Source organism: Muscardinus avellanarius (genome assembly GCF_963383645.1).
Source record: "Muscardinus avellanarius genome assembly, chromosome: 3".
Taxonomy (NCBI): Eukaryota; Metazoa; Chordata; class Mammalia; order Rodentia; family Gliridae; genus Muscardinus; species Muscardinus avellanarius.
In genome coordinates, this window is record NC_137788.1 from 25388946 (window position 1) to 25415345 (window position 26400).

General features: G+C 55.5%; 2 protein-coding genes across 3 annotated transcripts in view; both read left to right on the plus strand.

Annotated features, from left to right (window-relative positions):
• Positions 1-5250, plus strand: part of LOC308260032 (uncharacterized protein) — a gene marked incomplete at both ends in the record, with an annotated part of 66021 nt that extends 60771 nt beyond the window's left edge. The window contains 3 exons of the mRNA XM_080691369.1: positions 4501-4695; positions 4816-4868; positions 5230-5250. Coding sequence (XP_080547495.1) covers positions 4501-4695; positions 4816-4868; positions 5230-5250 — 269 coding nt within the window. The remainder of the gene's footprint in view (positions 1-4500; positions 4696-4815; positions 4869-5229) is intronic.
• A 177-nt stretch (positions 5251-5427) lies between these two features.
• TINAGL1 (tubulointerstitial nephritis antigen like 1) lies at positions 5428-15853 on the plus strand (the record flags this gene model as incomplete). 2 transcript variants are annotated; one of them, XM_080692558.1, is made up of 11 exons in its annotated part: positions 5428-5743; positions 6610-6673; positions 11848-11940; positions 12087-12201; positions 13240-13363; positions 13447-13597; positions 13696-13885; positions 13991-14036; positions 14296-14419; positions 15573-15618; positions 15713-15853. In XM_080692558.1, the coding sequence occupies 11 exons, from the start codon at positions 5428-5430 to the stop codon at positions 15851-15853; spliced, it is 1410 nt and encodes a 469-aa protein (XP_080548684.1). The 2 variants fall into 2 exon arrangements, with proteins under 2 accessions (XP_080548684.1, XP_080548685.1); XM_080692559.1 differs by lacking the exon at positions 11848-11940.
• Between the last annotated feature and the right edge of the window lie 10547 nt (positions 15854-26400).

Below are 26400 nucleotides of genomic sequence, written 5' to 3' on the forward strand. Positions count from 1 at the left end.
GGAGCTACAGATTCAAGAGGAGGGGGACATCCCTGCCTCCCAGTGACAGGGGAGCAAAGGCTTGCAGCTGCCTTTAGACCACAAGGCTAGACCCCCAGCAGCTTCCTTGATGTCTCGTCTCTCCCTCACCACATCCCATCCTGCAGCGAGTCCACAGTGTGCCTCAACAGGTATTTATTTATGTATTATTTTGCAGTGCTGGGGCCCAGGGCCTCGGGAATGCTAGGCAAGCACTCTACCCGAGCTACATCCTCAGCCCCCAAACAGGTGTGCTTCCAATCATCATGGCCACCCAGTGCAAGCCCCAGCGCTGCTGGCCCCCACTGCGTCCTGTCTATCTGGTCTCAATCCACTTTTTCCCTATAATACTCTGTTCTCTACAAAGCAGCTAGAGGGGTGTGTGTGTGTGTGTGTGTGTGTGTGTGTGTGTGTGTGTATGTGTGTGTAGGAACTGAACTCAGGGGCATTCTACCTTTGAGCTACTCTCTTCTTTCTTTCTTTCTTTCTTTCTTTCTTTCTTTCTTTCTTTCTTTCCTTTTCCTCCTCTTTCTCCTCCTTTTCCTTTTTTTGAAACAGGGTCTTGCTAGGTTTCTGAGAGCCTGGTTAAATAGGGCTGAGTTGGGTACGGTGGTGCATGCTTGTAATCCCAGTACTTGGAAGACTGAGGCAGGAAGATTGCAGGTTCAAGGACAGCCTCAGCTAGTAGTGAGACTCTCACTAACCTAGTGAGACTCTGTTTCAAATTAAAAATAAAATAGGGCTGAGGGTAAGGTTCAGCTCAGAGGTAGAACGCCCCTGGGTTCAGTCTCTAGTAACACACACGAAAGAAAGAAAGAAAGAAAGAAAGAAAGAAAGAAAGAAAGAAAGAAAGAAAGAAAGAGAAAACAAGCAAGCAAGCTGGGCATGATGGTACACACTTATAATCCCAGTACTTAGGAGGCTGAGACTGGAGGATTGCGGTTCACAGACAGCCTCAGCTACTTAGTGAGCCCTCTGCAACTTAGTGAGACCCTGTTTCAAAATAAAGAATAAAAAATAGGGCAGGGGGTGTAGCTCAGAGGTAAAATGCCCCTGGGTTCCATCCCCAGCACCACAAAAATAAATAAATAAATAAATAAATAAATAAATAAATAAATATTGCTGAGGCTGGTCTTGAACCTGTGATCCCCCTGCCTCAGCCTCCCAAGCTAGGATTATGTACCACCACACATCTTTTGTATTTGCAGACTAGATTTTTTTTGGGGGGGGCGGGTCTGGGGATGGAACCCAGGGGCATTCGACCTCCGAGCTATACCCCCTGCCCTATTTTTTATTCTTTATTTTGAAACTGGGTCTGAGTTGCAAAGGACCTCACTAAATAGCTGAGGCTGTCCGCAAACCGCGATCCTCTGGTCTCAGCCTCCCAAAATGCTGGGATTACAAGTGTGTGCCACCACACCCGGCCAGACTGGATTATTTCACTGTCATATTTAAATATCTTCAGTGGCAGAGGGCAATTCCAGCTCCTTCCTACAGCCTGAGGGTCCTGTGTGACGGGCGGCTCCCCAGCCTCTCTCTGGTCCTCTTTCGCCTTCTCACTGTGGTCCTGCCGCTCCGAGCCCTTGGCATCCCAAGCAGACCAACTGGTGCGGGCCTCAGGGCTTTGGCTCTTGTGCTGGCGTCTTGGACCCCTGCTCTGGGCTCTAGGAACGGCCACATTCGTCTCATCCCCAGGTCGTAGCTGGAAGCCTCGGAGAACACCCCAACACTCAGGGTTGGTACGCTACGTGCCTATCCTCAGAGCGCGAGGCGGTTGGGAATGACTTCTTGGTCTGTTCTTTGTCTATTTATGGCCTGCCTTCCCATCAGATCACAATCTTCACAATACAGACGTGAGTCTTTCGGTTCAACCCTGAACACTCAGCACCCAGCACCAGGCCCGGCACAGGGCTAACACGCAACAGAGACTTGTTGAATGAATGAAACAGCCAGAGTGGAGCATGCCGTGGTGGGGCACAGTTCCCGTTCTCTCAGCCCAGAATCTTGTCTCCCACAAGCTCCGGCATGCCAGGGCGGCACCACATGCCGCCACGCTGCCTCTCCGGGGAGCTTCCTACAACAAAATCCAAAGACCCCAGGGAGCCCAGCATTGGAACATGCCCCAGCATGTCGTGACGTTAGGCCTGACCTGGGTCTCAGACTCGGTCCAGGAATCGCTGCTCTGAGCTCGGGACATGTCTGGTCCTAGAGGGCCCCCTGTGGAAGCCCCTGGCCAGAGCACCCTCTGGAGCCCCAAGTGCTGAGTCTTCAGCCAGGGACCTGGGTGGGCATAACTGCCTCGCTCAGCCTCCGGAGAATGGTCCATTGTGGCACCAGGAGCAGCTGGAGGATTTGGGGTCTGGGGGAGTGGGATGCCTGGGGAGAGGACAGAGGCCTGGGCCCTGCCCTGCTGTGTCCTTAGGCAGGCCACTGCCCCTTGCTGGTGTCACCTCTCACAGAGAAGAGAGAGGCGAGAGGCTCTCTAGGGAGCATCTGGGTACAGATGGGAGGCAGAGCCCAGGGAGGGGCCATGCTGCTGGGGTCCCACCTGAGGGAGGACAGTATCACTGTGGGGACTCAGGCCACCACCCCTGGGTGGAAGGGACGCTTACTGCAACCCAGCCTGCTGCTCGGTCCCAGGTCCTTGGACAAGGCCACACTCTGGGCAAGGAAGAAAGAATGAGTCACCGGGAAGGAGGGGCCATGGAAAAGGAAAGTGGGGTGTCCAGCACCCCCGGGGCCTGCCCTTTTCCTCTGTTCTTGGCCAAGGAACCCAGTGAATCACAAGATTCCATGGAGTGGGCTCAGTGCCAGGCTCTGGGATGGCAGAGGCTACTTGGGCTCTGCCCTTCTGCCCTGCTTGGAGCTCCTGCCTCCCCCAGACAGACAGACAGCCAGCTAAAATCCCCAGGCAGACACTGGCACCAATACACTGACACTTAAAAGACAGGTGGATACAGAAAGGAATAGACAGTTCCTTCAGCCGCCACTGACAACCAAGAATTATGCACATGCAGGCAAACAACACACTCACAGGCAGACACAGACAGACAGACCCCTGACTGACACAGAGAAGAGACAACGTCCGGATGGCTTCGTGGATACAGATCTGCAGCACGTGGCAGGCAGACAGGTGAATGGGTAGACAAGTAGACACAGAGAGACCAGCCCGGCAGGCAGCCACGAGGGCTAGACACACAGACACACGGGCACACAGCTGATAGGTAAGCAGACAGACAGCCGCGCCACAAAAGCACCCCAGACCTGGCTGCCTAGAGACGGCACGGTGTGCAGCACACCAGACGCACGTGGGCAGCCGCAGCAGGGGATTTCTAGCAAAAGTCAGGCTAGGTGCCCTGGGCTGGCCCCAGCTCCAGAAGCACGAGCTGTTCCCTGAAAGCCGGAGTCCTGGCGGTGAGCCGAAGGTGTCCCCACCTCCTCCAGAGGCCCTGACACCAATCCCCAGGGACCCACCCTGCAGTGAGGTGAATGGCCTTCCCAAGTGGGTTGGCATGAAGACCTGGAATGCCTGCCAAAGGGCAGAGAGGGAAGGAAGGGTCTGTAGAAGGCAGGGGCCGCCCTGATGTCTGCCGGCGAGTCTGTCCTTCTGAGCCTCAGTTTCTCTTCTGGCCTTGCCCTCCCAGGTCCCTTCAGGGAGCAGATGCGTGGCTCCCGCGTGTGTGAGGGCCAGTGCTAGAGCCCTGGGGCGCTATCCCCCCAGGGCAGGACTCCCTTGGTGACTCACCCCCAGTGCCCCGTAGCAGGGGGTGTCCCCACCACAAGCGCCCGTTGTGCTGGTCGCCCCGCCTCTGCCCTGCGGGGCTGGCCAGCTCAGGACGGTCTGGTTGGGAGGGTGCAGGGAAGCAAAGGGAGTCCCGATGCTTCCAGGGGCGCTGAGCCTCAGGGTGGGGGCGGGCTCCGTCCAGGTGCAACCTCTTCCCTCTTCCTCGCAGGCAGAGAGAGTCCTTGGCCCCCGCCCAACCTGTCAAGACAGGGGGATTGCGCAACGGGAGGTAAAAGGTGCTGGGCAGCAAGGACAGAAGCCTCATTGTTGGGGGCCGCCCGGGCAAAGGAAGGGTTCAGGCCTGAGGCAGGAAGGGGGGCTCTGCAGGGGGCACAGCTGGCAGGGCTCTTGTCTTTGGGTACTTGCAAGGGGCCAGGTGCCAAGCAGGATGCTCTTGGGTTTGACAGAGGGGCTGGGCTGGGCCAGGAGCCCAGGCCGACTGGGGAGGGTCAGTGGGTGCAGCCTCCTCCCCCAACCACACTCACCTCCTGGGGAAGAGCCCGGGTGTCTGCAGGTTCCTAAATCCTCCTCCTCAGAATTCCTATCATTCCTGATTGCTGAGGAGGCCAGGGGCTGCCCCAGCCCTGGGTCACAGTGAAGAGGGCTGTTTTTCTTACCAAGGGTGAAAGTTTTGCCCCAGGCACTCTGGCTAATCGTGTTCAAAACTCTGAGCTCTACTGCTATCTCCCCTTTCCTAGGAGAGCTCCTCCTCGCGACAGAAAAGCCCACTGGGAAGTCCTTCCTAGTATCAGACCACAGTCCTTTCGGCTTGCTTGAGGTGCCCCGAAGGCAGCAGAATCTGGATTCCAGTGACCGGAGACCCAAGGAAGACAAACGCACACTTGAGGCTTCCTCGGGCTGCCCGCTCCAGTCCCGAGTGGCGGCTCTTCCAGGTGCTAAAGGGCTGGCTCCTCCCTCCAGTAGCAGTGGGGGGGGGGGGGCGGGGCGCAGCTGGCGGGGCGGTACAAAAGCCAGTCCCGCCCCGTGCTCCAAGCTTGACTCTGTCCGGGCAGTCTGGAGCCAGGAGGCGGAGGGCAGCCCGGGCCCAGCCCACACCCCTCACCAGGTAAGGACGCTCCGCTCAGAGGGCAGAGGGTGTAGACAGACAAGAGTGGCGAGGAAGAGGGGGCAGGCAGAGGGACCGAGGCTGATGCCAGAGAGGCAGGGTGGAGAGGGACAGAGGGACACAGAGAAGGACAGAGGACGAGAGGACCGGAGGATGGGCCAGGAGGTGGCTGGGGATGGGTTATGAAGGTACAGTCACAGACCAGCCTCCGGGATGATGGAGGGGCAGAGGGGCCTGGTGTTGGAGAGTAGACCTTGATCTGAAGGTTGGGTGCTGGGTGGGGCTCCTGAGAATGCCACAACTGTTTCCTTGTCCTTGAAAGTCCCTCTGCAGGTCCGGGAGGGGCTCCATTTCTTGCCAGGACCCCTTCCTCAACACGTAAGGGCACAAACTGAGGCTCCCATGCTGAGTCTTACTGGGGACCAGGAGCTAGGGTCTCCCCCCACCTGCTGGATCCCCGGGGTTCTCAGCTCAGGAAGCCCAGAGTTCTGTCCTTGGTGTGCCAGGGAGTCTCTGATGCCCACCGCCTCTGACCCCTGACCTCTGCCCAGGAGGCACCATGTGGCGATGTCCACTGGGGCTGCTGCTGCTGCTGCTGCTGCTGCTGGCCGGCCAGGAAGCCCTGGGAGCCCGGCGGAGCCGCTGGCGCCGGGAGCTGGCACCAGGTCTGCACCTGCGAGGTATCCGGGATGCAGGCGGCCGGTACTGCCAGGAGCAGGACATGTGCTGCCGGGGCCGTGCCGACGACTGCGCCCTGCCCTACCTGGGCGCCACCTGTTACTGTGACCTCTTCTGCAACCGCACCGTCTCCGACTGCTGCCCTGACTTCTGGGACTTCTGCCTCGGCGTGCCTCCCCCCTTCCCCCCTATCCAAGGTGGGCGCCGCGGCGGCCACGAGGGCGGGCCACGTTGTCAAAGTCAGGCTAAGTGAGGAGCAGGAGCAATGATGCATGGACATCTAGGGGAGGCTTCGCAGGATCTGGGAGACAGACCTGCCTCACTCCCTCTGGGAAGTACCCCCAGGGGTCTAACTTGACTCTCCAGCAAGACAGAAGGAGAGAAGATCCTTGTTTGGAATTCTAAGTTGGCCCAGGGGATGGGCAGCCAGTCTCCCGCCCTTTCTCCCAGTCCTGGCTCCATTCCTGACGGGGAAGGAGCTGGCCCCGCCTGCTGACTCACCCTCTGGCTGATAGCGCACACCGGGGCTGGCCAGGGTCTTCGCAGCCTCTTCTGCCTTGGCTGGGGACTTGTGCTCCCGATCCAGGTCACACCTGGGAAGCAGGTCAAGGAGCCTTCGCTACATTTTTCCCCATGCACCTGCCGCTTTGCGATAGGCAGACTCTGGAATTCCTTCCCACCGTGCTGTGGGGCTTTGGGCTAGGACACTGCCTACCCGCGCCCTGACCCCAAGGGCTGCTTTATCTTAAGGGAGTCGCTAATCTGCCCTGGGCCTTAGCTGCCCAGTGCTGCCTCCTTGCCCCGCTTCCAGGCCATAACTCACATAAATGGCAAAGGATCTCAGGAACGTGGCGGCTGGCTTCCAAGTGAAGCAAGAGGGATTCGAGTTGGAGCCACTGAGTAACTTTCCGTGGTGTGTGACCCTGCAGGAGATGTCTTAAGTTATAGTTTGGCTTGAGTTTCAGCGAGGGTGGGGGTCGGCGTGTGTGCACGGGAGGAGAGACCCGGCCACCGCAGCCACTGCGCCTGGCTCAGTTCCATTTCTTCCCTTCTCTCCCGCCAGGGTGCATGCATGGGGGGCGCATCTACCCGATCTTCGGAACCTACTGGAACAACTGCAACCGTTGGTGAGTGTTTGGGGTCTGCAAGGGGCTTGCCTCGAGAGCCTCGTGGCTGACAAATCCCATCCCTGCCCCCCATTTCCTGGGAACAAGTCCTTTCCCTTCGCTGAGCCTCAGTTTCCTCATCTATAGAATGGGCATTTTAGCCCTGACTATGCCAACTTTTATAGCAGCATTCCGTGTGTGTGTGTGTGTGTGTGTGTGTGTGTGTGTGTGTGTGTGTGTGTGTTATTGGGGATTGAGCTCACGGAATTCTACCTCTGAGCTACACCTCCAGCCCCGTTTTTTAAAAAATTGAAATAGCATCTCCCTAGGTTATAAGAGTCTCACCTACTTTCTGAGGCTGGCTACGAACCTGCGATCCTTCTGTGTCAGCCTCCCAAGTGGGATTACAGATGTGTGCCACCATGCCTGGCTTTTTTTTTTTTTAAACACTGAGCTTCACTCCCAGCCCTATTTATTTATTTATGGTACAGAGATTGAACCCAAGGGGCAGAAATTCTCCCTCTGAGCTACACCTCCAGCCCATTTTTATTTATTTATTTATTTATTTATTTATTTATTTATTTATTTATTTTATTTATTTTTTTTGTGTGTGGTACTGGAGATGGAACCCAGGGGCGTTCTACCTCTGAGCTACGCCCCCAGCCCTATTTTCTAATATTTATTTTGAAACAGGATATCACTGAGTTGCAAAGGATCTCACTAAGTAGCTGAGGCTGTCCACAAACCTCAATCCTCCTGTCTCAGCCTCCAGAATGCTGGAATTACAAGTGTGCACCACCATGCCCAGTTTATTTTTTATTTTGAAAGAGCATCCCCGTGCTTGGGAGGCTGAGACAGGAGGATCGCGAAGGTTTGAAGCCAGCCTCAGCCACTTAGTGAGGCTCTCAGCAACTTAGTGAGACCCTGTTTACAAATAAAATAAGTGGCTGAGGCTCTGGATCCTCTTGTGTCAGCCTCCCACATACAGAGAGATCACAGGAGCGTCCAAATAACATCCCCAGGAGTGGTCAGTCACGCTGCCCAGCCCAGGTGCCAGTCCAAGCTAGAGTCCTTCCCCCCAGCACTCCTGGCTTGGGCGACTGCCCCTCCTGACTGTTCTGGCTGTCCGAGAAGGGGACGCCAGGAAGGAAACCTCTGACTGTAGCATCCGCTGCCCTGGGCCAGACAAGGGTCAGGGATGGCTGAGCTGGCAGCCCGCCAGCCTGAAGCAGGGCCTTCCCTGGAATGTGGCTCCTCCTCCTTCCCCAGCCCTCCCCCCATTCCTGGCAGGAGGAGGAAGGGGTCATGGGTGCCCTGGGACTCCATTTGATCTGATGCAGGAAGTGAGAAGGGCTGGGTGGAAGCCTTTCTGGAAAGGACAGGGTCTCCGAGATTTGGAAGACACACACACACACACACACACACACACACACACACATGCACGCGCATGCGTCTAAGAGGCCCCAGGGTGAAGGAAACTTTTTGGAATGCGTTGCGCATAAACTGTTTCCATGCCTCACGGGGTGAGGGGTGCCTGGGTCACAGGGAGAGCCGGCACTCACGCAAGCACATAGGCATGTCAGCGTGAGAGCTTGTGCGTGTGGCGTGCGTTCAGATGGGTGGAGCCGGCCTGCAGGATTCCGTGGGTCTCGACAGGGTGGACATGGAGGGGTTAACATCTCCCATTCCTGTCCCAGGCCCCCTGTGGAATGCTGGGACCTGCTGCCACCAGCCCTGTCTAGACCTGCTCAGGCAGCCCTGGGGCACAGGAGGTGGGGGCGGAAAGCACTGACCCCCGCCTGCCCCTCAGGACTGCTCTGGGGCCTTGCACACCTGACAGTGGGTGCTGGGGTGTCTGCGTTCCTCCCAGGCCATATCTCTCAAAGGACGCTTCCGGAGGGCCCAGTGGCTGCTGGCCCCTGTGCTGAGAAAGGAAGGACAAGGGCGCCTCCCCACCCCCACGGGCTCCTGTTGCCCGCCCTGAGCGCCACCCACGGCCGGCTGGAGAGTCAGCCATACTGGGACTTGGCTCCCCTTAAGGTTCCTTATTAGGCGACATTGGAGGCAGGCGCTTTGGGCTGGCCTGCAAGGAGGCAGTTAGCATCTTGTAATAGCAGAGTTATGAGCTTGTAAAAAGGTTGCAGAATGCATAGAATTCAACCCTTCAGTCAACACCTAGTTATTAAAGACCTACTGCATCCTGGGCACCGTGCTGGGCCCAGGAGGAGCACAACAGGCGCCCTGCCTGTCCCACTTGGGCTTCTGGTCTGATAAAAAAATAAATAAATAAATAAATAAATATTCCGACAAGCTGTTAGATGAGGTGGAGGAGAAAAGAGAAGATAATGGAGATCCTGGTTTGGGGACCAAGAAGAGAGAGGAAGAGCGTTCTGGAAAGGGACAGGTACTCTGACACCGAGGAGATGGTAGAGGATGGACAGCAGCCCAGTACAGTGGGGTGGGGACTCATTTCAGCAGAAGCTGGGAGCTGCGGCAGCCTGGAGGAGGTACAGCCACGTGCTGTGGGTCTTAGCTGCGCTGAGGAATCGGAGTTTTGCTATGAGTGCCACAGGAAACCCCTTAGACATCACTCTGGTGTATGATATATATATATATATATATATAGTGTTTGTGTGGTTTGTGTGTGTGTCTGGGGATGGAACCCAGGAGCATTTGACCTCCGAGCTACACCCCCTGCCTTGTTTTTATTCTTTATTTTTGAAACAGGGTCTCACTGAGTTGCAGAGGGCCTCACTAAGTAGCTGAGGCTGTCCGTGAACCGAGCTCCTCCGGTCTCAGCCTCCCGAATGCTGGGATGACAAGCATGGCCACCACGCCCGGCTGGTTGTTTGATATATATTAGTTGTATGTCCGATGTATGTCGCTCATAGATCTCTATGGCTCTCTCTTGTGCTCACAGATTCTGTGGGGGAAATGGACAGTTAAGAGGGGATGGGGGCATCAGAGAGAGCGAGGGGAATTGATCAGGAAGCCACTGTCCTAGCCCCGGTGAGAGGGAGGGACAGGAATGGGTGGTGGTGGTGGTGGTGGAGAGGCGAGGCACAGGGGCTCGTGATATGCCAGCCCCAGGACCTGCGATGGGGTCGGGTTGGGGACAGCACTGAGGGGCCTGCGCATCCGGGTCTGCACAGCTGGGCGCTGGGCGCTGGGCTCTGAGCTGAGGATGCCCGGAGGAGCGGGCCAGGAGAGGCTGTTTGGCTATTTTAAATCTGAAATGTCTTTGCTCATCCAGAGGTGTCAGGAAGTCAGCTGGCTAGGAGTCTGAAGCTCAAAAGAAGGGGGGCCTGGGGTTCCTGCGGTGAGAACAATAATAGTAGAGAACAATTCTGAGCACCCACGACGGGCCGGCCCTGTGCTAAGTACTTTCCAAGCTGTCACACAATTCCTGGAAAGTGGCACTATTATTACCTTCATTTTACAGACAAGGGCACCAAGGGAGAGAGCGTTTAACTTCCTAAGTCACACGATTGGTCAGCTAGGATTAGAACCCAGGACTTGAGCCCCAGGTTCTACTCCCCTTCACTGTATGGCTCATCAATTCACTCAACAAATACTTATGTAGGTGCCTACGATATGCTAGGTTTTATCTCTTGGGTGCCTGTTATGTGCTAGGTTTTGCCTTCCTAAGAGCTGAGGATACCAAGAGCTGGCCTCAGAGACCTCAGAGTCTGAAGAAACAGGTGTAAACAGTATAATAACCACTTCAGACGTGACATCTGAATGAAGATTTGGGAGCCGGTTGTGGTGGTGAACATCTGTAATCCCAGTACTTGGGAGGCTGAGACAGGAGAATCATGGGTTTGAGGACAGCCTCAGCAATTTAGCAAGACCCTGTTTCAAAATAAAAAATAAAATAGGGCTGAGGGGTGCATCTCAGAGGTAGAATGTCCTTGGGTTCAATCCTCAGTACCACACACATACATATATAAAAAAAAGAAGAGTCAGAAGTAATGAGAAGCCGGGCGTGGTGGTGCACGCTTGTAATCTCAGCGTCTGGGAGGCTGAGACAGGAGGATCCTGGTTTGTGGGCAGCCTCAGCTACTTAGTGAGGCCCGCTGCAAGTCAGTGAGACCCTGTTTCAAAATAAAGAATAAAAAACAGGATTGAGGGTGTAGCTCAGAGGTAGAGTGCCCCTGGGTTCCACCCTCATCACTGCAAAAAAAAAAAAAAAAAAAAAAGAAAAAGAAAGAAAAAAGAAGTAAGGAGTGTGAGCATTGGGAATGTGGCTGGAGGAGCAGCTCAAAGGCCCTGGGGCAGGAGTACTGCTGGTGTGGACAGTCAGCCTAGCGGGAGCCTTGGAGTCCAGGATGGAGGAGGCGGGCAGAGAAGGGACAGGGGGACGGGTCATAAAGGGCTCGTTGTCACCTGAGGACTTTGGTTCTTATTCTGTGGTCGCCAGTGGAGGGTTTTGGACAGAGGAATGACACAGTATGACTTAGGCTTAGCAGGATCTCCCTGGCAGCTGTGTTAAAAATATACTGGAGGGGAATGGAGGGTGACTCAGGGCAGATCCAAGAACAATGAGGAGGCCCAGCAGTGATTCAGGTGAAAGGTGATTGGACCGTGGTGGCCAAGGAGAGGCGGAGACCCGATGTCTAAGGTGGACCCGCAGGGTGTGCAGGATGGGCTCAGCCTGTGAGAGAAGGCACAGGAGCCCCAGGGGGAGGGGCTGCCATTCTGAGAGCTCCAAATGTGCAGCGGCTCAGGGCCTGTGTTGCCCCGAGGGGTTGCTACGCTGTCCCTGGAGAGCGGCAGCAAGATCCTTGGCTCTGAGCTCTGGAGAAGCTCTGGAGAAGTCCACTTGAGGTTGGCCTTTAAAGCCACCAGACTCGAGCCGGGCGTGGTGGCGCACCTTTGTAATCCCAGTACTTGGGAGGCTGAGACAGGAGGATCACTGGTTCACGGCCAGCCTCAGCTACTTAGTGAGACTCTCTACAACTCAGTGAGACCCTGCTTCAATATAAAGAATAAAAATTAGGGCTGATGTGTAGCTCAGAGGTTCCATCCCCGGTAACGCACACACACAATACACAAGCCACCAGGTTGGATGGGATCAGAGGGGTTCTACCAGAGTTGCTGGTACAGAGTCCCAGGCCCATGCAGACCTCTGAGGCCACATGTCCTAGTGTCCCCAGCTCCCCACTCAGGTTTTCCTTCCCTTCTTTTCTCACCAGCACCTGCCAGGAGACGGGGCAGTGGGAGTGTGACCAGGAGCCATGCCTGGTGGACCTGGACATGATCAACGCCATCAACCAGGGCAACTATGGGTGAGGGGCCTGGCCACGCCCCCAGCGGGCTCCTGCGCACACGCACCATGCACACGTAGCCACCGCGCGTGCTCCCACCCGCACAGATGCAACCCCAGCTCCCAGCCTAGGCAGGTCTGTGACTCCCTCCATCCCCTCTCCTCCAGGTGGCGGGCCGGGAACCACAGCGCCTTCTGGGGCATGACCCTGGATGAGGGCATCCGCTACCGCTTGGGCACCATCCGCCCGTCTTCTTCTGTCATGAACATGAATGAGATATATGTAAGTCTGTCCTTGCCCACCATCCCCCATGGCTTAGGACTTCAGGGACACTGGCACCTTGTGCCTGGCTCCTCTGAGAGCCTGGACCCATCCCTACCAATAGGCTGCGTGTCCCCGGGGAAGGTCTCTTGGTCTCTGGCCTGTTGCTGCCTGCTTATACCAAGACATGCTGCCCTGGAAGCACTGGGCTCAAATTCCAAGTTGTGTGGTCCCTGCCTCAGCCTCTCCTGCCTCCTTGGCCTGGGAAAAATGTTTCCAGTGAAGCTGGGTCAGGGCCCAAGCAGCCAGGAGGTCACGTTGGTATTTTAGGAAAGGAGGGACACCCTTTCATTCTGGGCATAGAATAGCAATTCTTGGAACAGATGTTGACTCAGCAGAACCCTGGGGAGGAAGGGGGGTCTCTCCCTTCCCGCCAGTAGGACCCTCTGGGGAAGAGATGGGAACCAGACCAGAAACACAAAGGGTGAGGACCAGGAGCTTCGTGCTGCAGGCCTGGGCTGGGGCCCACGCCGGGGGAGCTATCCGTCAGGTCAGCGGCAGGCAGGGGAGCAACAGGGGCTGGCCGTCCCGTGGGGGCCTTCGCCTAAGCCTGGGTGACCAGCCCCTGCCCTTACTCCCTCGGCCTCTGGCTATTTTCTGCCTCCTGCTGTTTGTCTTGGCAGCTGGCCTGGTCACGAGACCTTCAGCTTCTTCCCTCCCCTGCCTTTTGGGACCTAGAGGCCAAGGCCCCAGCAGGAAGGAGGGTGTGGCAGATCTGAAGGGGCAGAAGCCAGGGGGCAGGGGATGAGCACGGAGAGCTGGGTGACCATGTTCTTGGTCTCAGTGGCTCGTCCACAAAATGGGACTAGTAACCCCTACCTGACACTCGGGGCACAGCATGGTTCCTCCACTCCCCTCAGAGTTGGTGGCTGGAGCCCTGCAGCAGGGGTTCACGATCCAGCTGTGGAAGTCCTGGCCCCTCAGGGGCCCCCCAGCACCATCGCGCTCCTGTGCAGCAGGCCAGGGTGAGAGGCAGACGGGGCCGCCTTTGCCTTGCAGACGGTGCTGGGTCCAGAGGAGGTGCTGCCTCCGTCCTTTGAGGCTTCGGAAAAGTGGCCCAATCTGATCCACGAGCCGCTGGACCAGGGCAACTGTGCGGGCTCCTGGGCCTTCTCCACGGCAGGCGAGTCCGTGGCACGCCAGCAGGGTGTGGGGTTGGGGGCGAGCCGAGGCCTGGCCCTGACGGCCCTCTGCTTCCCCCACCAGCCGTGGCGTCAGATCGAGTCTCAATCCACTCTCTGGGACACATGACTCCCATCTTGTCACCACAGAACCTGCTGTCCTGTGACACCCGTCACCAGCAGGGCTGCGGCGGCGGACGTCTCGATGGCGCTTGGTGGTTCCTGCGCCGGCGAGGGTATACAGCCGGGAGCGTGGGCAGGGTAGGCCTGCCATGGCCAGGGCCTAGGCCACACTGCATGTCACGGCCCTTGTCCCCTTCTGCTGCCTCTGCAGGGTTGTGTCTGACCACTGCTATCCATTCTCGGGCCGTGAGCGAGACGAGGCTGGCCCTGCACCGCCCTGCATGATGCACAGCCGGGCCATGGGTCGGGGTAAGCGCCAGGCCACTGCCCGCTGCCCCAATAGCCATGCCCATGCCAATGACATCTACCAGGTCACTCCTGCCTACCGCCTGGGCTCCGACGTAAGTCTGCACATGGGTGAGGGGCAGAGGCAGGAGAGTTGGGGGGTTGGCAGAGGCCGGAGCCTTACCTTGACCGATGCTCTCCTACCCACCTCCCGCCCCCAGGAGCAGGAGATCATGAAGGAGTTGCTGGAGAACGGCCCTGTCCAAGGTGAATGCCTTCACCCTGCCCCTGGCTCCTGAAGCCCGTCTCTGCTTGAGCACCATGGCCCAAGCGCTCTGCACGGCACTGAGCAGCCGTCCCGTGGGGAAGGGGTGGGGGACCATGTCGCCTCCTCACAGGCAGCCCCTGGAGGGGGCGCGTGGAGTGGTGCAGGGCGAGGCCCTGGTGCCTGGGCACACAGCAACAAGCTGGGCACCAGTGCCCGGGCTGAGGGCTGAGCCGGCCTCACCTTGACCTCTGCCCACAGCTCTCATGGAGGTACATGAAGACTTCTTCCTGTACCAGGGCGGCATCTACAGCCACACACCAGTGAGCCTGGGGAGGCCCGAGCAGTACCGCCGGCACGGGACCCACTCGGTCAAGATCACAGGGTGAGGGGCTTGTGGGCAGGGGGCTCGGGGTGCTGGAGCTGCTTTGAATCTTATGATCTCTCCAAAGCCTGTGCTGTACCCCATTTCAAAAAGAGGAAATTGAGACTCAGAAAGAGGAGAGGCTCGCTCTGGGTCGCACAGAGATTTGGAAGCGTTTGAAGGGCTTCTGGGAATAGTTCCTTCCTTACACAGGAATAAAATAACCCCAATGAAATGCAGATCAGGAAGCCAGGAGCCGTGGCACTTGCCTGTAATCCCAGTATTGGGGAGGCTGAGATAGGATTGCAGGTTCTAAGCCAGGCTCAGCAATCTAGTGAGGCCCTCAGCAACACAGCAAGACCCTGCTTCAAAATAAAAAACAAGCCGGGCATGGTGATGCACGCTTGTCATCCCAGGACTTGGGAAGCGGAGACAAGAGGATCGCAGGTTTGAGGCCAGCCTCAGCAATTTAGTGAGGCTCTCAGCAACCTAGTAAGACCTCTTTCCAAATAAGAAATAAAATCAGTCTTAGGGTGTAGCTCAGAAATAGAATGCCCCTAGGTTTAATCCATGGTACCAAAAATTAAAAAATAAAAAGGGCTGGGGTTATAGGTCAGAGGTAGTATGACCCTGGGTTCAATCCCTAGTACCAAAACAGAGAATAAAAGGAATACAGACAAGGATTCAAGAGTTTCTGGGCCTCTCCCCATCTGGGCGCATCTCAGCCCTGGCCCACTCACTCCGGGGCCTGCAGGGGCCACTCCCCAGCCCTCAGTTGCCTCCTCTGAAATGACAAAATGTCCCACCAATGAAATGTGCTCACAGTGGGATTCTGGAGCCTCTAATGTACCCACATTGGCCGGTCTTTTCCCTCGGATCCCGGGCACCCCCCTTCCCAAGTGAGGGAGGGCACATGTTTGAGATCCTTTGGAACCCTCCCTCAGGAGGCCCTGGCTCGGGTTGGCCCCTTCCGCCTGCCCACTTCCTCCCCTCCACGCTGCACCTCCGCTCCCTACAGAGTTACAGATCTGTAGACAGGCCATGCAGAGAGGGACAGAGGCCCCCCAAGTCCTAAGGTTGTACCCAAGTCCCCGAAGGCAACAGGGGCCTGCGGGGGGGGGGGGGGGGGAAACAGGTGGAATCAGCGCCCTCCCCTCCCCCTCTCTGTCCCCAGGTGGGGAGAGGAGACGCTGCCGGATGGACGGAGGCTCAAATACTGGGTGAGTCCCTCCACACCGCTGCAGGCCATGTCGCCGGTGTCCGCCTCCTCTTCCACTGCCCACTCCCCTCCTCACGGCTCCTCTTTATTCTCAGACGGCAGCCAACTCCTGGGGCCCCTCCTGGGGCGAGAGGGGCCACTTCCGCATCCTGCGCGGCGCCAATGAGTGCGACATCGAGAGCTTCGTGCTGGGCGTCTGGGGCCGCGTGGGCATGGAGGACATGGGTCATCACTGAAGACGTGGGCACTAAGCTAGGCCCGGCTGGGGGCCCCAGCGGCCGGCGGAAGAGCCCCCTGGCCCGCCCCACCGAGCCCGGGGCGCAGGCCGGCGCCGGCTCTAATCCACAGGCGCGGATTCGCTGACTCAGCGCTGGTGCTGCAGCGGGGGAGGCTGGTGGAGCCCCCAGACCTCCCAGCCAGGATCGGGGGGCCGCCGGGAGGTGGGGGCCTGTAGATCTCGGGCCCCGCACCCAGCCCAAGACCATGAAAGCCAGGACACCCCCAAACTCCAGCCCCACCACCCACCCTACTCCTATGTTCTTATTCTTCAAAGATATTTATTTTTCTTTTCACTGTTTTAAAATAAAACTGAAATATGGATAGCTGTAGTATCTTGGACCCTCCAGCAGTGGAAGGGCAGGTTAGATCGGTCTAGACAGCAGAAAGGACTCGTGAGCTGTTCCAGGTTGGCAGGGCGGGTGGGTGGAGTAGAAATCAGCCTCGGGTCAGTCCCAGGGCCCTTACCCACTTGGAGGCGGGGCATAGATGGCATGGCTTCTGACCCCCAGAGAGACGTGGCGTGGGAACCACCTTGTAGACGCTGACTCGGCACAGCCTGGAGGGGCGGCAGCCGGCCCACCAATCAGCAGGGGCAGCCGCGGGCCCACCAATCAGCAGAGCCGGCACCAGGGCCGACTGCTGGGACCTCTGTCAGAGGCAAGGGGCCCTCGCCTCTCCCTGCACTGCTCTCGGTGCTCCTGAGCACTCCCGTTTCTCAGAGCAGGCGACCAGGCCTTTGCACATGCTGTTCCCTGGTCCAGATGCCCTTCCGCGCCACCGCCCCGTCCCACTCCTATTTCAAGACTAACTCCTGACTGCCTCCAGTCCCCACAGGAGGGGCTGTCCTGTGGAGGGCTATTAGTACATGCCAGGAGCTGTCCAGGCCACCCCACCCCGGCCCCTCCTGCACCCTTGGCTTGCCACCCACTCACCCCGCACCTCGGGGATCCAGGAACAGATGCCAGCGGATGCGCGCGGAGCCCAGGGCTCGAGCGCCCCAGAGTGCGGGGCTCTACCCTGACCGCACCTCCACCCCCCGGAGAGGCAGTGGGTGGGGAGGCGCTCCCCGGGGACCCTGGCAGCCCCTCGGCGCGTCCCCGGCCCGGGCATCTCCTGAAAGGCCGGCGGGCGCCGGATAAGCGGCCGCCTTTGTCCCGTTTCCTGTTTGCCAGGACGTCCCGAGCCGGCCCTCCCGGCCCGCCCACCGGTCCCCGAGGAGCTGGGGGCCGGGCGGGGGCCCCGAGGGGGGGGGCGCCGGGGGGCCCAGGACTCACCCCGCTGGAAAAACCCGTCCTCGGGCGGGGAAGAGGCTGGAATTTTCTACCCGGACTTTCTGCGGAAGCGCGGGAGGGCGCAGCGCGTGCAGCAGGTCGGCGCTGCAGAGCCCAGCAGGTGCCGGCGCCCGCGCCCAGCCCGGCTCTGGACGTTCTGTTCTAAAGAGAAGCAAAGCTCGGCGTCCCCGGCGGCTGCTGCCCTTGAGTGTGTCCCTAAGGAAACGCGCGCACGCCGGCCTCTTGCGGTGTGTCCGTTCTTATTTCTTGAGTTCTCTGGCCAAAGACTGGCGTCTTTAGGGAAATCTGGATTTGATTCCAGCTCCGTTTGATCTAGGCTGGCTCTGTGTAATACTGGGCAGTTTGTCCATCTTTGTAGAGGAAGACTACTGGGGATTGAATCCAGGGGCATTCTACCTCTGAGCTACACCCCCAGTGCAATTTAAAAAAAATATATTCTTTATTTTGAAAGAAGGTCTCATTGAGTTGCAGAGGGCCTTACTATGTATCTGAGGCTGTCCACGAACCGTACTTCTCCTGTCTCAGCCTCCCAAATGCTGGGATTACAAGCCTGCGCCACCACGCCCAGCCTACTTGGAACTTTTCAAAGGCTTAATAAATAGGAACAGCTATGATCATTTTAAGGATTGGACTTGATGTAAACGTTTTTCATAATGAACGAAACCTTTATTGAGTGCTTGACCACAGGTTTCTGCCAACACATGGTTCTGAACACTTAATGTATATTTTCTTATTTTAAGCCTTACATTTCTTGCTGGGTGTGATGGTGCACACTTGTAATCCCAGTACTTGGGAGGCTGAGACAGGAGGATGCAGGTTCAAGGCTAGCCTCAGCAATTTGTGAGGCCCTTTGCAACTTAGTGAGGCCCTGTTTCAAAAATAAAGAATAAAATAGGGGTGGGAGTGTAGCTCAGAGGTAGGATGCCACTGGGTTCCTTCCTTAGTACTACACAAATAAAGTATTTATTTTGTATAGAAGAACAGAATCTTAGGGAAAGTGGTGAATTAATGAAGGTCATATGATAAATGGTTGAGACAGGATTCAAACCCATTTGTCTAAATCCTCATAGCCATCAGCTCTGTACTGATGGGAGCGATTAAGATTGGTAATGTTAGCCTGGCATGGTGGTGCACACTTGGAATCCCAGCATTTGGGAGGCTGAGACAGGAGGATTGCAGTTTGAGGACAGTCTCAGCTTCTACCTAGTGAGGCCCTTTGCAACTCAGTGAGACCCTGTTTCAAAATAAAAGGATAAAGCCAGGCTTGGTGGTGCACACTTTTAATCCCCACACTTGGGAGATTGAGGCAGGAGGATCACGCAGGTTTGAAGCCAGCCTCAGCTACTTAGTGAGGCTCTCAGCAACTTAGTGAGACCCTGTTTCCAAATAAAACATAAAATAGGTCTGGGAGTATAGCCCGGAGGTAGAAAGCCCCTGGGTTCCACGCCCAGTACCACAAAAAAATAAAATAAAAGGATTAAAAATAGGACTGGGGGCATAGCTTGGAGGTAGGTTGAATGTCCCTTGGTCCATCCCCAGTACCACACACACACACACACACACACACACACACACACACACACATACACACACACACACAAAATTGGTAATGTTAAACCAGGCATTGTGGCACATGCCTGTAATCCCAGTATTTGGGAGGCTGACATTGGAGGATTGCAAGTTCCAGGCCACCCTCAACAACTTAATGAGACCCTGTTTCAAAATTTAAAATGAAAGCTGTGCGTGGTGGCACACGCTTATATATATCCCAGACCTTGGGAGGCTGAGACAGGAGGATCGCACGGGTTCAAAGCCAGCCTCAGTTACTAAGTGAGGCTTTCAACAACTTAGTGAGACCCTGTTTCCAAATAAAGTATAAAATAGGTCTGGGAGTATATCCCAGAGGTAGAAAAACCCCTGGGTTCCACCCCCAGTACCACCAAAAAAAAAAAAAAAATTTTTTTTAAATAAATAAGCCAGGCGTGGTGGTATATACCTGTAATGCTAGTACATGGGAGGCCATAGCAGGAGGCTCACAGGCTCAAGTGATCCAAATAAAAAATCAAATAGGGCTGGGATGTAGCTTGGAGGTAGAATGCCTCTATGTTCAATCCCAAGCTCCACAAAACAAACAAACAAACAAACAAATACAATGGGCTTGGGGTGTAACTCAGAGGTATAAAGCCCCTTGATTCAATTCCCAGCAGCAAAAAAAAAAAAAAAAAAAAAGTAATGATGGTTCAATACTCCTCCCAAGACCATTCCATTCTTGATCAACTCATTTGTCCTTCAAACTCCAGCTCAAGTGTTCCGCCCCTGGAAACCCCTTCTTGGCACCCACCGTGTGTGTGTGTGTGTGTGTGTGTGTGTGTGTGTGTGTGTGTGATGCTGGGGACTGAACCAGAGGAGTTCTACCTCTGAGCCACACCCCTAGCCCTATTTTATTTTTTGTTTTGAAACAGGGTCTCTCTAAGTGGCTGAGGCTGTCTTCAAACTTTCAGTCCTGCAGTCCTGGCCTCCCAAGTACCAGGATTAAGGGTGCGTGTGTCCACGCCCAGCGGCACCTATCCCCTTGCTCTCCAGGAACTCTGGAATATGGCCCTGGCACAAACGGATGGCCTGTTGACAACCTCTCCCACAAAAAGATGGGGCAGGATTTCTTTTTCTCAGCCTCATCTTTTCCTATCTACCAAATATTCCACTTGGGCCGGGTGTGGTGGCGCACGCTTGTAATCCCCGCGCTTGGGAGGCGGAGACAGGAGGATCGCAGGTCGAAGCCAGCCTCGCTGGCTTAAGAGACCTTGTTTCCAAATAAAAAAGTATTAAAAAATAGGTCTGGGAGTGTAGCCCATGGGAGTGTAGCCCAGAGGTAGGAGGGCTTCCAGGAACCCCAGTATCACCAAAAAAAACCCACCACCACCACCACCAAACAAACAAACAAACATATTCCACTTGGCCATTGATTCTGAGCTCCTGTGGGGCTCTGCAGGATCCCAAAGCACCTGACTGGAGTCTCCCAGGAACTGTTACATCGCATCTCTTCCCCAGCGCTATGCCTCACATCTTCTGATATCTCGCCAAAACCCATTCCTGCCCGATGCCCATTAAGGGAAAGGAATTCATACCCACTGAGCCTGCAGCGGCCGGGCACTGGGCGGAGCGCCTCCCACATGTCACCCACGCCATCTGACCACACCCCTGCGGGCCAGTGTATCTTCAGAACCCCAGTGCCAGTACTGGAGAGGCAGAGAGACTGGAGGATCGGAGGTTCCAGGCCAACCTCAACAACGCAGGGGGACTCTCAGCAACTTAGCAAGACCCTGTTTCAAAACAAAATAAAATGACCATAAGGCATGGGGGGTATGGTTGGGAGGTAGGATGCCCTTGGGTTCAATCCCCGGTACCATCAGACAAGACAAATGCCAACCAGAAAAATGACTTCTAGAATGAAGGAAGGGAGAACTTCCAAACCGTGAGGGGGCTGGCGGACCCGGACACAGCAGGAACTGGGGTTCCCAGGACCGCCAGGACATTCTTTTTCTTTTGTTGGTGTTGGGATGGAGCCCAGGGGCGCCCTACCACTGAGCTCCACAGCCTTTTAAATTTTTTAATTTTGAGACATGATCTCACTAAGTTGCCAGGCTAGCCTTGAACTTGCGATCCTCTTGCCTCAGCCTCCTGGGTCCCTGGGATTAGAGCTGTGTGGCACTGTGCCCAGCTTCTCTCCTTCTCTGCCTCTTTGTTCTTTCTAGAGCAGTCTGCCATGAGGAAGGGCATGGCCAGTGGTAATCCCTGAGCCTCCAGCCCAAGGCCGCTTCCTTTGACGCCTTCTGATTCTCCTGGCTCCGGCTCGGCTCCGGGCAGGTGTCTCCTTGTGGGCTAACCGCCCAGGCCAAGGTCAGAATCACGAGAGCCACGGCAGCCCTCTTGTGGTCCATGTCAGGGAGTGGATCAGATTCCAAGGATGGAGAGGACCGCGGCTACGGGAAAGGAGGTGTGCTGGACAGGCGACACTGTTACCTACCTGCCTTTGACAGGCGAGGGGGCGGAGGCAGGGGAGGGTGCGCCTCGTCAGCCCATGCAGCTGCCAAGCGGTGGAGCTCGGCACAGACCACACTGCCTTCCGCTGAGCGTGCGGACGAGTGTCGGCTTCTGTCCCCAGCTTCTCCCAGAGAGCTCTCTCCTGGCCCTGGGAAACATATTTCCTAGAACTCCATCATCTGGTGAAGCTATTGGTGGCTCTGTCTCGCAGCTGCAGCTGTCTCTTCCCAAGGGGAAGCAAGGCGTAGTCTGAGCGGACCTTCCAGTGGGTACCATTTCCTGCTCCGGGGCTCTGCGTGGCTTCCAGCTCGGGACTGATGAAGTGGTGGGCAGGATGCGCCAGTTTGTCCATCAGAGGGATGGGTGCTGGGAGAGCCACCCTGAAGACATGCACCATAGGTCAGGACGGCCCTTCCGCTCTAAAGAGGCTGGGTGGGTACCAGAGAATGCCAAGTGAGTTGCCCAAGGACACATTCCCAGGAAGTGGCGGCCATGATAATGACATATAGTTGTTTATGTTGTAGTTTCTGGCTTAAAACTCTACCTCTAAGGCATACCATAGAAACCAGAACTTCTTCCTCAAGGAAGATTGCAGAAATTCTACTCTTCCCAGCCTTCTGTCCCAGGGCCAGCCACGAAGAAATGCTCTGACCTACCCCTGTCCTACAGTAGGTCATGAGACCCTCTTCATTCCAGAGGGTCCTGCCTCGTGCCCTGGAGAGCGGAGGCTGCAGAGAGAGGTTGAGAAGAACGCAGAGGCTGCCGGCCTCTCTGGGTTTCCCTGCACAGTCTATGAGCATCAGATATAGAGTGAAGTCTCCATGAAAATCCAAAGAACAGAGCCGGGCATGGTGGAGCACACTTGTGATCCCAGTACTTGGCTAGGCTGAGACAGGAGGATCACAGGTTCGAGGACAACCTCAACAAGTAGTGAGACTCTCATCAACCTAGAGAGACCTTTTTTTTTTTTTTTTTTTTTTTAAGGGATGTCGGGCGTGGTGGCACACGCTTGTAATCCCAGCATTCAGGAGGCTGAGACCAGAGGATTGTGGTTCGTGGACAGCCTCAGCTACTTAGTGAGGCCCTTTGCCACTCAGTGAGACCTTGTTTGAAAAATAAAAAAGACTAAAAAATAGGGCTAGGGGTGTAGCTCAGAGGTACAGAACCCCTGGGTTCCATCCCCAAAAGGGGGAAAGCTGGGGTTAGCCCTGGAGGAAGAATGCCTCTGGGTTCAGTCCCCAGTACAAAAAAAAAAAAAAAAAAAATCTAAAAGACAGTTCTGGAGTGCTTCCCTCTGGATTGCTGAACCCCTGGTGTTCCTGGAGGGCAGCCCTTCCTGCACACCTCATCCCAAGCATTTCTTCATTGTGTCTTTTGTAATACACTTCATAATAAACTGGTATACATAAGTGTTTTTCTGGGTTCTGTGAACCACTCCAGCAAATTACTGTACCCAAGGAGGAGCCGTGGGAACCCCAGTTTATGGCTGGCTGGTCAGAAGTGCAGGTAAAACAATCTGGGGCTTGCGATGGACATCAGATTGGGGGGCAGAAGTCTTGGGGGCTGAGGCCTCCACCTGTGAGATCTGACACAATCTCCACGTATCAGCATCAGAATACGAACTGAATTAGAGGGCTTCCCGCTGGTGTCCGCTGCTGAAAACTGGCCTGCTTGCTGGTGGGGGGAGGGCCTCAGCTTTTTGCGGTCACACATGCCTCCTGTGTTGATTGTGGTGCGTGAGTGTACAGGAGAGAAACCGAGTCTGAGTTTGTTTTTCCTGCAGGGAGGAACCTCACTTAGACCCTGAAGCCTGAGTCCACTGAGCCGTGTCCAAGCATGTACGCAGCCCCTCTGTGGCTTGTATCTGAGCATGCGCTCTGGCCTCCGACTCTGCACAGGTGCCTCGCCTCAAGTTTGGGGCTCAGGGCCTGGTGATGGGATGAGCTGAGTGGGGGCGGGGGTTGTGCAACGCTCAGGGGCCCTGACCTGGGGCTGCAGGGCAGCTTCAAGGTCTGCAGAGGGGGAGCCTAGTAGCTGCTTATCCCTATAACTTCAAGTTCATAAGGCCTCTTCACTGAGATGCCTCTGGCTCCCTGGATAGTGATTATCCATCCTGTGACACCCCACCTTTTTTCTCTCTCACAATCCAGCGCTGTAACCGACTGTACCCTCCCATCCTGACATAGGCTTCTCCAGAACAGGGCTGGGCAGAACTCGCAGCTCTGACTCAGACAGCGAAGCCTGTCGCTGGGAGCAGAGACGAGGAGGTTCGCGCAGGCAACTTGGCCACAGCGCCTCCTGGTGGCCGAACCCACACCGCGCTGAGGCAGCCAAGAGGACCGCGGAGGGGCCGAGCGCCTGCTTACCGCATGCTTTACATACCTTCCCTAGTTGAGACGTAGGACGCCCGGAGGCCTGAACGCAGACACTAGGGGGAAAGGCCGGCGGGGGCAGATCTGGCAATGAATCTCATTCTGACTCCAGGGGCCAGCTCATTGCTGCCGCCTCTGCTCCGCCCCGCACCTCTGGCCCAGTTGTCCTGTCCCAGCCTGGCCGGGAGAGGCCCCGCCAACTTGTGGCACTGTTGTCTTGTTCCTCCCTTCGGTTCCCGGGCTCCTCTAAGCACACACGCCTTCCACAGGAAGCCTCTCAGAGCCAGCTAGACCCAGGTCTGGCCCCTGGACTCCCTCAAGCTCGCTTTCCATGTGGAACCTCAGTTTCCCCATCTGTAAACGGGAGCAGTGGTTTCTGTTATCTCTGCATGGAAGTAGCCCTAGATTGAGGAATTCCCTGAGGATGAGAAAATGGGGGAGACGAGCTTGCCCACTTAGAGTTCTTCGAATGAAGAACTGGGTGCCCAAAGATGTGCAAAGTTATTCTAAGAGGTCAGCTCCATCCTGGAACCTGAAGAAGCGGACAGGCACCCCGTGAAGGCTGACCCCTCTAAAGGAGTAAAACATCCGTGGCCCGGTGAGCCCCCACGGTGCCGAGATGCTGAGGGAGGCTGGTGGCCAGCCAACTGCACCAAGCTGAGCCTCGGATTAGGCCGAGCCCAGATGTTAGCGATGGAGTAGTTCCTCTACCCGCCGCAAGATGGCCCTCCAGAGGCCCAGATATGCTGGGTTCTTCTGGCCTGGGGCGGGGAAGCCAGGGTCTCCAGTACCTTGGGATCTAGGCAGCCACAGGGGTGCGAGACAAAAAGAAATAGTAAGGGCCACATGCAGCCTGCGTGGAGAGCACACACCTGCCTAGAGGCATTCAGTGGCAGTGACTCTTAAAAACAAGATGCCAGCCTGCATCCCTCTGGGTCTCAACAAGAAACAGATGGTGGACTCTAATTAGGAGAATTTGGGCAGAGTTTATTTTCAAAAGGACTCAGAAGGACGAGGGCCGGACCCTGGGGCAGCAGCAGCAGCGCTGTCCCTTGAGTACGGCTTGCAGGGCCGAGGGAGAGGTCACGAGGGCTCCCAGGAGAGGGTCATTTAAAGCAGAAGTGAGAGGCCTGGAGCTGCGGAGCCACTGCCCCACCTCACTCTTCCTCTCTCTGACCGCCTGCCCAGCTCCTTACTTACCAGACCCCACTGGACACTGCAGGGCAGGGGACAGTGGCTGTGTACCTTTTCAATGAACAAGGAATAAACTGAAAGGGGTGGTGCGAGCCTATAACCCCAGTACTTGGAAGGCTGGGACAGGAGGATTGCAAGTTCAAAGCCAGTGCATGGGAACTTAGTAAGATCCTGTTTCAAAAAAAAAAAAAAAAAAAAAAAAAAAAAAAAAAAGCCAGTGCACATTTGTAATCCCAGTACTCTGGAGGCTGAGACAGGAGGGTCTCAGGTTCGAGGACAGTCTCAGCAAGTAGTGAGACTATCATCAACCTAGTGAGACCTGAGACTATCATCAACCTAGTGAGACCCTGTTTCAAAATAAGTAAATAGAAAGCCGGGCGTGGTGGCGCACGCTTGTAATCCCGGCGCTCGGGAGGCTGAGACACGAGGATCGCACAGGTTCAAACCCAGCCTCAGCCACTTAGTGAGGCTCTCAGCAACTTAGTGAGACCCTGTTTCCAAATAAAATATAAAATAGGTCTGGGAGTATAGCCCAGAGGTAGAAAGCCCCTGGGTTCCATTCCCGGTATCACACACACACAAAAAAAGTAAATAAAAAACAGGACTGGGAATATAGTTTGGAGGTAGAATGCCCTGAGTTCAATCCTCAGCACCTAAAAAAATAATAAATAACAACAACAACAAATAAATAAACAAACAAACAAATAAAATAGGGCAGGGGCTAGGTAGTGTGGAAGTAGAATGCTCTTGGGTTCAATCACCAGTACCACAATAAACAAACAGGCAAAGAAGAAATAACACTTCTATTTTATTTAAGCCATTCTTTTTGCCAGGATGGTGGAGCATGTAATCCCAGTATTTGGGAGACTAAGATAGGAGGATCTCGGGTTTGTAGCCAGCCTCATCAACTTAGCAAGGCCCTCCATAACCTGTTTCAAAATAAAAAATAATGAAAAAAAAAAAAAGATCCGGTGGCCAGCTTTCCTGCTTCTTGGCGCAAAATAAATAAATAAATAAATAAATAAATAAATAAATAAAATAAAATGGGCTGGGCATGGCAGTTCATGCCTGTAATCCCAGTGCTTGGGAGGCTGAGACAGGAGGACCTCAGGTTTGAGGCCAGCCTCAGCAATTGAGCAAGACCCTGTTTCAAAATAAAAGTAATAAAAAGGGCTAGGAGTGTAGCTTAGAGGTCAAATGCCCCTGGATGCAATCCCCAGTGTCAATAAACAGACAAAGGTTAGGGTCTCTGAAAACAGTAGCCTATTCACATAACCCGAGCAAAACACTCATAAAGGAAAACGTCCGCCAAAAATCTGTAATAATCATGGATCTGTACGTATCTGGAAGCACTTATTTATTTTGGTGAAATATATAAAGCAAATCTGGCAGAGTTGCAAGAAGAAATTCAAATCTGTAAATAAAGAGGGATGAATCAAACCAGGCGAGGTGGTGCACACTTGTGATCCCAGCATTTGGGAGGCTCATGATTCGAAGCCAGCCTCAGCTACTCAGTGAGGCCCCTTGCAACTCAGTGAGACCCTGTTTCAAAATAAAGAATAAAGCCGGGCGTGGTGGCGCGCACTTGTAATCCCCGCGCTTGGG